Source organism: Balaenoptera acutorostrata, chromosome 5 (assembly GCF_949987535.1).
Source record: "Balaenoptera acutorostrata chromosome 5, mBalAcu1.1, whole genome shotgun sequence".
Taxonomy (NCBI): Eukaryota; Metazoa; Chordata; class Mammalia; order Artiodactyla; family Balaenopteridae; genus Balaenoptera; species Balaenoptera acutorostrata.
This window is the reverse complement of record NC_080068.1, coordinates 67,832,724-67,844,642: the sequence shown is the minus strand read 5'-3', so window position 1 is coordinate 67,844,642 and position 11,919 is coordinate 67,832,724. Positions and strand designations below refer to the sequence as shown.

General features: G+C 37.8%; 1 protein-coding gene across 19 annotated transcripts in view; it reads right to left on the bottom strand.

Annotated features, from left to right (window-relative positions):
* Positions 1-5: 5 nt before the first annotated feature.
* The window catches only part of CLOCK (clock circadian regulator), a 136,586-nt gene continuing 124,672 nt past the window's right edge, over positions 6-11,919 (bottom strand). For 18 of the 19 annotated variants that reach the window (XM_057547312.1, XM_057547310.1, XM_057547316.1 and 15 more), the window contains 2 exons: positions 11,517-11,775; positions 1,148-8,850 (listed from right to left, as the gene is read on the bottom strand). In XM_057547312.1, coding sequence (XP_057403295.1) covers positions 8,671-8,850; positions 11,517-11,775 — 439 coding nt within the window. In that variant the 3' untranslated portion in view covers positions 1,148-8,670. Of the gene's footprint in view, positions 1,078-1,147; positions 8,851-11,516; positions 11,776-11,919 lie in introns of those variants that run through there. The other variant, XR_009008436.1, reaches the window with a different exon arrangement.

The following is an 11,919-nucleotide window of genomic DNA, read 5'->3' as shown; positions in this document are numbered from 1 at the left end:
GTTATGCAAGTTAACTAATTTATCAACTCATTAACATTTATAGACCAGTTTCTAAAGTTGTTGATATAAAAAACAGTAGCCAAGCATTGTTCTAAAGCACTGTCTTAACCTTCACACAGTTTTTGTGAGGGAGTAGCTACTAATAAAAAGTTTAAAAAAAAAAAAAAAGGGTTAACTCATCCAGGGTTACATGGTAGAGCAGGGAGTCAAGCCAGACAGACAGTTTACTTCTAGAGACCATAATCACTGATGATGGTGAAGGCCACCTCATGTTATCATAGCAACTTCAGTAATCACTGTCATTTAACTAAGTCTCTTCTAACTTGAGTACTAACTGTTCCGTCCAAGCAGCATAACTGTTTTCTCCTAGCCTCATATGCTCTATTACCATATGCAAGTAACACTGCCATCAGAAGCCTCTAGAGACCTGAAGGGACAGTTCTGTAGAAACTCCCACATATTCCTTGTGTGAAGTAATAGCAGACCCAGAGCAAGTCAGGTTTACTGAGCTACTACAAAGTTCACAATGTACAGTCATTTGTAACTTGAACAGATTGTGAAATAATCTAGTTAATCACCCAGCATTCTCAATACAGCAGTCATTCTGCAGTAGTAACCATTATTGTTAGGAGATCTAAAAGTGTCAGTTAAAAAGCAGCAGTTCACATATTTCTGAAAAAGTCATTTTTAGAAACTTTTAAGGAGTTCTCTACCATGAAAAGTGTGTGTTACAGGGTAAAAAAAAACACAATGTCCATGAGTTAAGATAAAGCACTTCAAAGAAATCTCAGGTTAAATCCCGAAACTACACCAGAATTCTCTGTAGTTAAATACCCCTAATACTGCCTTAGATTATTACAAACAGAATAAGTGAGGAATTGCATTATTTCTTTTCCAAGAATAGAAAGGATAATTCCTTGTTAGAAAGTAGCTGGTACCATCATAGCACAGACCTGGAAGCGCAGGCAGCCTGGTCCCAGCTCCTGTGTAACGGCGAATAACAGCGAAGCTTTCTGAGGCACCACAATCTTGTAACAGGACACAACTACTCAGAGAATCTGGCAGCTCGGACCTTAGCTACAAGGTAAAAATTGCTAATGCAGTTACACTCCATTGCTGAATAAAAGAGAGGAAAATGTCATTGGTAGTGCTTTTAAAATATTTAATATTCTTTAAAATCCAAAATAATGTGATTCTTACAAGTTATGTGCCACATAAAGCAGGTGTTATTTCTTTGAGAAATGCAGGTGATACTGGAAAACATAGCACTGAGGTATTTTTTATTTTTAAAACTGAATAAGGAAACAAAGTCTGAATCTAATTTTACATTTATAAAAAAAAAACTCAATGCTACTGCTTGGCTCTTTTGCTATAATTTTAGGTTCTGAACACATTACAAGAGTATGGGGAAAGAGCATTATAATAGTACATATAGTTTTTAAAAACTGTGCACATCATAACCTGGAAAAATGATCATACAGCAAGAGGCCTGAGTGGAGGTAGGCTAATAACACTTTACCTGTTCTCAAAGGACAGCTTTGAGAAACAAGTGTAACCAATTGTAAAACCAAATTAAAATGGCAATATTAAATAAGTAACAAAATGATCCACATTTTATATAAGATTGAATTTCCAAACATAGCTCATGAAAATCAGCAGAGAACCTATTATAGCACCGTTGAAACCATTCATTATCCCATTGTGCTTCTGTGTAATTTAGGATTTGGTCTGAAGATATTACTTGGAAAATGTCAGTCTTGTTTTTGTAAATCAATCTGGATTTCAATGAAATGTTTGCTTTAGGGAAAAAAAGGTATTCTTAGCCATTTATAGCTCCACCCTTTCAGAAGGAATGACAGGCTATATCTAATTTTAATTTAAAACCAAGAACCAAGCAGTAAGGACACATCAATGTCAAGAGTAGTACACTAAGAACCACACAGAACATTAGAAAGAATTTGGTGTGTGTTTTTACAATTACCAACTGATGTTAAATTAACAATTAAAAATTTACAGAGATAAAACTTTCTTTTTTTTTGCACTAACTGGTTTCAATACAGCACTGAATTTAACTCGTCTTTGGGCTTCAGTCTTTACATAGAATGAATGTGCAAGTGCCATACTGAGCACCTTCCCCAACTTACACCATGATAAAACAGATTTCACAGTAATTCTAGGATGATCTAAATTACAGCTGTTCTGGCTGACATCTATAAAGGAAAAGGACATTTCCTGGCCAAATTCTTTTTCTTTCTGCTTGATGGTGATTGTCCGGTTACATAATACATCAATCTGAAGATAACAGACCTTTCCTAACATTTTAACTCTTTAGTATTGGTACAACCATTGCCAGCAGTGAATCTGTACCAGTGTAGGCCAACTCAAAATACACATCATAAAACATCTGAATGTAGTTTTTAAAGCAATGTCACCGTTTGTTTCCTCAGAAACTAAAAAGCATACATTTAAAAACATCATATCTCCAATTTAACCCTTAGAGTCAAGAAACATTTTTTATATCATTAAATCCAACTTGTGGTTGACCTCCTTTAATTACCATTCTCTAAGGGATCCCAAAAGCTAGAGTGTGCTCTGGACCTGGCCTGTGGGACTCAAGAACTACTCTGGGAGCCCTAAGGTGGAGAATTCTGTTCCAATGCAGACCAGCAAGAAGTATCCTCAAATTTCTAGGCCTCAAATGCTCAAACACTGCTTTATTGGACAATGCTGTGTATGGAGGTTTGGTGTGGCTTTGTTTTTAAAGGACCAAGCAACATTACACTATATAAACACAGCAAATATTTTTTGTAGAAGAGTTTTGCAGTGTTCCACCTATATTTAAGGACTTTAGATGGATTTTAATATGGATATGATAGTGACGGCCATTAGAAGATGCTGACTGTTTTAATAACATTTTCCCAAATGGGCAAAACAGGCAACGCGTGTTTTGGGTTCTGTCATACTGGCGTTTGGCTGTGCTGGGGAAGTTATCATATTAAAAGTGCCCATAAAATAGAAAAGGCAGCAAGTGAAACTACAAAAAAGTTGGAGCTATACGAAGCAGATTTGAAAGGAGTTACCTTTACTGTTTCTTATCTAAGTTGAGAACAGCAGGGAAGCACAGGGGCATCTGGACTGGGGCTCCACTGCTGTCCTGAAGTGGAACAGGTTCCGATCGCCATGAGGAGGCGTCGCGAGGGCTAAGGACTGCACCCCAGATGGGAAGAGCCAGTCCTCCACATAGACGATTACAAGGCAAAACAAAACAAACCACAATTAAATAACGCTGTGAAATCACTCTGATGAGAAAATAGAACACAAAGATATTTAAAAATATAAATAAATACATTTAGCCATTTTTATTCAAGAAACCCAGAGAACTGCTTTCAAAGCAATTGCTTCTTTAAAAACCACTTTCTAAATTCTCCCATAAATACTATTTTGATTGTCACTTAATGCAGCACCTCAGTATTTGCTGGTGGTGGTGGTGATGGACTTTCACTTAATACCTCTTCATAAACTATTTCACTAAAGAACGTTTCCCTAGGAAAACTCAGGCAGCTTACAAAATACTGTTAAATACTCAAAAACAGAACCTGCAAAGTATTATTTTATTTAACAAAAACAAGGAATGTAGTGTTAAATTATGACATGGGGAAAAAGTATGCAAAACAGTCACATGGAAAGTTTTAACTTTTAATATCCACGTTTGCTTAATTTCTTGTGAGCTGTTCAATACTGTTTCAAACATCCTGAATTAATAACTGTACCAACAAAATTCATCCCCAGTGTTTCCACAGGAGACATTAAAATATGACCAAATTATTATTTTTTTTCCTTTTCTTCAACCAAAGTAGTCTTTCTCAGTCCTTTTTGTGCAAAAATATTACAAGAGCAATTCAAATGGAAACACTGAAATGACATGCCAACATTTCAGAGCACATTTAAAACACCCAGAATAATTCTTGAAATTACTGTATTCTAAAATATGACTACCAGTCACTTTTAGGTTAGTTCTATACATCTATTCACACTGATGCAATTCTCCTAGACCTCTGAAAATAAACAGGCTCATTGGTCTCTTTTGGTGTCCACACAATAGGCAAGATAGGTTTACAATAGTGTCTAAATGGAGCTAGGCATCCACAGTCTCTCGACTCCACCACATTCAAAACAAAAGTCAAAGTTCATTTGGCTACCATGAAATCACTCCCATAAACCTACTATGGTTCACCGGATCTAAACATTTCTCAGAAATGTGTCATTTAAAAATTTCACCTAAGTGATGATTTGGGGATCCTTTAGAAATGGTAATATCTAAGATAATAAACTTTATCAAAATGAGTAATTGCAATAAAGTGCTTGTTACCTTTCAAAATGATGCTTTTAGACTGTGGTGTGTTGTCTGCGAAGTGTGTGCTATTCCTATATAAAGGATCCCCAGGCATGAGAGTTGGGTCTTCTCACCTGTCTCAGAAAGCAGCAGCACTATCTTTTGGTAGGCTGACAATAGGCACGTTACCCATGCGGATGAGGCTAAGCTAGAGCTATGGCCAAAGGGGAAGTAAATTAGAAAAGTGGGGAGGCATGTGAAGGGTTCCTATTATATTCATAGTTATATACAAATATATTAAATATGCTATAAAAATAGTCAACTCTTTTCCTTTGCAATTACTTCAGAAGCTCCTTTTAGAAGAATGCTCACCCACCCCAAACAAAAGACTCTTTTTTCTCCAATCACTATAAAATGGCAAGTGCCTTTGTGCTGTTTCTTTTCCTCTGTTTAAAAATTCCAATCAGCTTATTCCTGGCTAGACTCACTCAGCAAGAATAATATCCAGTGTTTATACCTTCCAGCACTGACTCCCGAGGGACTAAGAACAGGGTCACAGACATTGGAAAGGTTATAGACTTGAATGAGTTTTACACAAATGTTCGTCAACAAACTTTCCATTACCAGAGGAATATAGGAAAAGAAAACAAGTAGAAATGAGCAATACCAGAGCAAAATGCTATCTGCAGTCCACTTAAAAAAAAAAATAGGCTACCTCAATGTCGTGGAGACATTTTAAAACACGCTGAGTAACTTCCAGTTTAAAATAATTTTCACCTGTCTGTGTAGAGCCGGCAAATAGAGTACTATTTTAAGGGGCCCCTTCCTAAGGCTTCTTGAACAAGGGTTCATCTCCCTTCAACAAGCAGTGCCCTTAACTAACTGCAAGCAGACCGCTTTAAGGCAATGACCAACAGCCCAAGCACTTCTGAAGAATTACAATAACACTTTCACGAATCTACACTGAGAATTCTACAACAAACTATTCAAAGTCACTGGCATCCTTTTATTACTAGTACATTCCTAAACCAGATTTACGTGACAAAGCAGAGCACAGGACTCAAATTACCCCCTCAACCTGGGACAGAGTTGGGAGACTGAACTGTAGTATTTACTCACATGCTACCCCCATCTTCCCCCATATTTGCTTTTCTGCCAATCTTTTCACTCAAAAAATGAAGTGCTTTTGAGTGTCTTGGTTCCGGTTTGACACCACTCGCGGCAGCAACTGTATTAATCCTTACAGCCCTCGCTGGTAGCTGTTGAAACAACAGTGCCCCACCCAGTGCCACAGCAGTCCAAAGAAGGTAACACCTAATGACTGCCACCAGGAATAAAGTGTTTTTTAAGAAAAACTGAGTATCTGTGAGTGTAAAGCAGAGGGAAGATAAGATTTTTAAGTAGTTGAAAGGTGTTCCTATTTGGTATTTTTTCATGACTTAGATTTGGATTTTGATTAACAACTTTGGCTACAGAAATGAATGAAGAACAGGCAACTGCTGAATCTTCATCAGAATGCTCCAGTCTCAATTCATGGAGGAGGGCACAGGGACTGCTTTGCAGCCCAAGTTGCAGGGAAGCAGGAGGAAAACAAAGTTAAAGGAGGAGCTGAGAGGCAGCTACTAGCTCTTCTGATGCAACACTTCATTCTGACAGCAAAAGACAAGCAGCCAGCTGCTCCTTTAAGTGTAGCAACCAATTCTAAGCAGGAAAAAAATGAGCTGTGAGGAACAGCAGGAACTATAAAGCAAGATCTTGTCTAATTTTCTTTCCCAAATATTCGTGAGGATGGAAAAATGCTTGAAGGGACTGGTGGAGGAGAATGTGCATAAACAGTCTACAGATTTACCCTGCGGCTTGTCTTACACTTTGCTTGTGTTAACCTAAGTACACAGTACTCACGGTTCACCATCTTTCTTTTTACATATGGGACTTAGAAAATAAACCTTAATATAACAGTTCATCATATCTTTTGTTTGCTAAATCTGTACCACTACATATTGCCAATAAATAAATGAGGCACAACTCAGATATATATGGAATGGCATGATAAGGTTAAGAAAGGCAATTTGAAAGGGGAAAAAAATACTGTTGCCATACTCTACAACATCAATGTTGTCCACGTGTACATATGCTCAAGTACACAGATATTCTGACATTTATTCTTGACATTCATGAGAAAGTCAGATGATCATTTAGCTAGAAGAGGAGCTCCTTGATATGTTAATTACTGATTGGCATCTAGTAACACTTCTTTTGTAGAAGGGTAGGTACCAAGTCTCTTTGGTTGTTTTCAACGTTAATTTTCTAGTTTATGTGTGGCCAGGCATGGTTTTCTACAGAAAGACAAAGTACACCCCTTAAGGATGATGGCAAAGCTGAGAACAGAAAAGTCTTAGGAACCGACTGAGAGTTCCCCTGACTCCTTTATCTAGCAATTCTGTACCAGATTATGTTCATTGCTGAAATCTTTTCTATTTAACAACCTCAATTCTGTTACACATTTTCTTTTAAGGTCAATTTTGATTTATTATAGCTTGCTGTCTTCCCTTTCCTCAGTAATAATTTTTGATATTCTAGTAAGACATTTTCCCATTAATTTTCCTTTGTTCTGTAGTTATAAATTTAATTATTAGTACCATAAAATCTATAAAATGCTTTTTTTTTAATGTACGTAATTCTGGTTGGAACTTACTACCTTTAGAATGTATTAACAAATGAAATCTTAGTTCATGTTTATGAAGCATGTGAGCTACAATATTCTAGTGCTGTAGTGAAGGCAAAGCCAATTCCTACCCCTTCTTTTTTCTTCACAGGATTTTAAGATCACACTGAGCAAATATTTACTGGTAATTCCTAAATGACTACATAGCTTTAAGGAAAATGATGATTTAGCAAAACAACTTTGTGATCACATCAGTAACTCTGATGTATCATTAGGATGTCATCTTTAATTTCGAAATTATTTGTACCTCTAAACCAAGAGACTCAAAGCAGTCTTCATTAGAAACTTAATGGCACTGACACCCACATGCTATTAAAAATGTACCAAGATTTCAAAACTGCTACTGAAACCAGACGATGAGTTCAAGATGGTGAGTTATCACCTGAATCAAAATCAAGGCACTATGGGTTGTTTTTTTTGTTTTTTTTTTTCCTCAAATAACCCTGAATCATTTCTGACTAAAAGAAGCATTGAAATTGTGGGGATAATAAAAAGGTTCCAACAAATCCTAAAAGTTAAAATTCCCACCAGTGAGAACGTTAAAAAGTGCCTAAAATATTTTGTGTGCAAATTCACTCCTATAACTGAAACATTCTTGAAATTACTTTCAGGCTTGTTAAAAACCATTTACACAACTATTTCCAACTATGAACTAGATCAAAATATGTGATCAAAACTCCCAACCATCTTAAAATAAAGCAGTGCAAATCCTATTTTCAAACATAATTGAAAAATAATGAAATGAGGGATATTTCTGAGTAACTTGAAAATCCTGTTTCAAATAATTTAACCTGAAAAACAAAATCCATTCCCAGCAGCACATCATACCTCACTGAACAAACTGTGACATCACAGCCAAAGTATGAACAAAAAAAGACTTGTGCCCCGGAAAACTGAAGAGAACACTACTGTATGGTAAACAAAAGGGAAAAGAGGATGTATTAGTTTGCACATGGTATCAGAATCTAAGGAAACGTACTCATACCTAAAGGAGGAGATAATGCTTTCATGCAGCATACAAAATGTTTTGCTTTCTCTCCTTTTATCCAGACATATACATAATATTATTTTTACAGCATCTGTACATAGAGAATCTAAACTCACACAACATTCTGAAATTAATTACTATTCCGTCATTATCCGAAAAGGGAGAGGGGTTGGGGAAGGGGGCCTACTGAGTCTACTGGACTGTCTTCATGGCATCATTGTAAGCAAACCCCTGACATGGCAGTGGTGTATCCTCTGTAACACTTGAAAACAGGCACAGAACCGCTCAAAGTTACTAACATTGTTAGTGCCTTTCTTATTCACTGGAGGTCATGTTTCATAGCTGAGTTTCTTAACATTTGGCAACATACTCTTTTTCCATCAAAAAATATCTGGGCAAGTAAAACAAGTCAGAATTGGCTATGGCCCTATGATCATCTCCTGCTGGCTGGTATTTAATGCACATCCGCAGCATGTTCTCTGCTAACTAATTCCAGGAACTAGAACACTCAATACTGCATCTCATGAAACCACTGGAACTTTTCATCCTATCCTCAGATCATCCGAGCAACTCTTTTATGGGCCACCCCCTTCCTCCCTTGAGGGCAGAAAGGAAGCGTGTGTGTTACTGTGGTTGAACCTTGGAAGGATCAGTCAAACTGTCAGTCCTGCGCCGATTCAGTTGCTGCTGTTGCTGAGACTGGTGTTGCTGGTGATGTGACTGAGGGAAAGTGCTCTGCTGTAGTGGAAATGCAGCAGAGAGGATAAGCTGAGTTGAAGGGTTCCCATGGAGCAATCTAGAAGTCTAAAAAAACAAATGGATTATGCAACACTGCTTTACCCCCACTATACTGTCTACATTAAGATTTACTCAACTTTTCCACTCTCCGCAGGAACAAAATCTGTACATAAGTTTTGCTTTCTCATTTAAAAATAATATTTTGGAAAATGCTTATGAGGATTTCCCTCTTCCTGAAAGTATAACAGAATTTCATTTTTTAAAAGGAAGCTGAGCTAGAGGTTTTATGGTACAGAAAGCAATCTATGTCCTGAGACAAACCACACATATTCTTTCACTTTATATGTCCTAAAGACCACGTTTTAAACAGATGATACAATTTAAGCATCGCTAAGAGCATATGAAACATGAACATTCTGAGGTCAAACAGACAACGCCTTCTGCACAGGCTTTTTGATTGGTGACAGCAGCAGTTCAGTGGCCAAGAGCATGGGCCCTGAGGCACACTGCCTGGGTTCAAACTCTGGCTGCCCCATTTACCAGATGTGTAACTTGGTCAAGCTATTCACATCTCTGGGCCTCAGTTTCTTCATTTACAAAATAAGGATAATCACAGTACCTCCCACACTGGGTTTTTGTGAAGATTAAATATTAAGATTATTATTATTTAAAAGTACCATAAAAATGAGGGCAGGCAAAGTTAGAGACTTATGTCCTATAAGTAGCAGTATGATGTAACAAAGAAAAAGCAAAACAAAAAATGAGCGCGCAATCTGAAGTCAGAAGCCCTGGCTTTGAGTTTTGCTCTGCTATTTATTAGCTGTGTGGCCTTGGGCAAGTGTCAAGTCCATGAACTTCAGTTTCTTTTGCCTAATTGCTCCTTCTAGAGATATAAAGGAAACTAGCCAAAAGAAAGTGCAAGTCTTTCCTCACTACTGACAATACATCTTGATGCAGGGTTCATAATTTTAAAATGGAACTGTGATGGGTGATTTCTGAAAATGTATATGAAGGACACCTGCACACGCACACAAAAGGACAGTTCTTTGAAACTTTAAGGCCATTAAGCTTTGCTAAGGACCTGGAGACATTTTCTTTTTCTCTTTGTTATTAGGAAAAGCTTTTGTAAGATAAAGAACTCAGGATATTTATGAGCCTTACAGGGTTACAACAGAGGTACACTTTGGAACTAGGTGTTATATAACCAGAAAAGACAAATTGTTTATTTCTATCTACATATGAGTGTATTTCTAGAGGGTATTGCCTATCTTATTTCTTTAGTGGTCCCATGTCTTTGGAATGTTTTTTTAGAAGTGGAAGAGAATGTTCATTCTTTTAAGAGCCCTCGTTCCCTGAGAGACTTAGAAAACTGAGCTCTTAAGGCAAGTCTTCTCCCTTTCTAAGCTTTTGCTTAATTTTCATTGAATACATTTCCCCTAGAGAATAGTTTATAACTTATTATAAATTCTTGTCATTAATTCATTTGTAACAATAGCTAACCCAGTCATTAATGGCTGCACTACAGGCTTAAGGTCTAAGGGGTTGTATGATTCTCAGAGATATTTAGGCAACTAACCTCTTTTAGTTTAGCACATCACCAAGTTCAGAATTATATTTGTACCAGAACACCAATGGCGATAAATTAACACTGTATTTATGTCTGAGTATACAGTATAGCACTGAATCTTCTAATCATACCATATGCTGTATAACTTTAAAACTGATGATATGTGCCTGGCATACACGGAATGGTAACCAGCACAAATCTAGGCTTAGCCTACATTCAAAATTGCTGGCCTTTTAGACCAGTAAGGAAAAAGCTGGATTTCCAGATGTCATAGTCTGCTACTGTGTACCCCCAATGAGGGTACTGAGGTCCAGAAATTTGTCCTGCTGATTTCTTTGCTGAGGATCCCGATCTAGGTGACTTGTTCTGCACCCTTTAGATAAGTAGATTCTGTCTGATGTACCCACATGAGATCTGTGTCTGCATTTTGGTTAATCTGAGTGTCTATTAATACATTTATCAAGACAGTGGTCATAAAATAAAGCTAGTTACGTGCCTTATACCATACTCAGTGATTTGCATGCTTCTTTTACCCATGAGATATTAACTACTAGCACCTCCATATTACAGGTGAGGAAAGTGAATTTAAGCAAGTTGAGTAACCTGCCAAAGTTCACACAGTATGTGGTACAGCAGTGACTCAATCTCAGCGCAGCCTATGCCTCCACAGTGTATCTCCTCTGATGTTAATTTATTACCAAAAAGTTACTATAAAATTTAATCCAATAAAATAATTTAAGATAATGCCTAAACTAATTTTTTTAAAAAAATCCCTTTCAACACCTCTGCCCTGTAGAGAGTACAGCTTGATGGGCCACTAGGAAAACAAGAGGAGAGAGAAAGGTGCCGTTGCTTGAATTCCAGAAACTCTAGCCAGAGAGAGCTCTATGTAAAGTACGTTGATATGGGCAAGAAGCAGCCACTTACTCTATCCAGCAGTTCAGACAGTGGATTATCTCCACAGCAAGGTTAAAGGTTTTCCAAAGACAGAACAAGAGAAGAAAAAATAGCCAACTGGGATAAGCTTTCTGTCTTCATATAAATTTAAGTTGTACAATGAGACTGTATGGACTTCTCAGATCATTTAAAAAATGTTCCTTTAATCCCTGATTTCACTCCATAGAAGTAAACAGGTCTGGGACAGCTTCCCCACGGGGGGAATTACCTGTAAAAACTGCTGCGGCGGCTGAGCCAGCTGTGCCTGCGGCGGCTGCTGAACTGCAGGGAGCTGCTGTTCCTGGGAACTCTGCTGCTGCTGCTGCTGCGGCGTGACCGGCAGCGTCTGTGACTGCGGCGCTTGCGGAGCAAAGGTAGGGTAGGCAGTCACCACCTGACCCATGAGCATAGCGCTGGGCACCACGACCGCCCCGCAGGCTACAGGAGCAGTTACTAACTTGGTCACAAGCTGCTGACCTTGAGAAAATCTGTTAGGAGGAAAGAACGGGAAAGGGAGACAGAAGTACAAGGTATACATTATGAAAGGCGGTGGGCTGAACATTTCTCTAAGATAATACCCATGATATTGCCAATGAACTGATAGGGTATAACTCTAAGATAATACCCTTTTA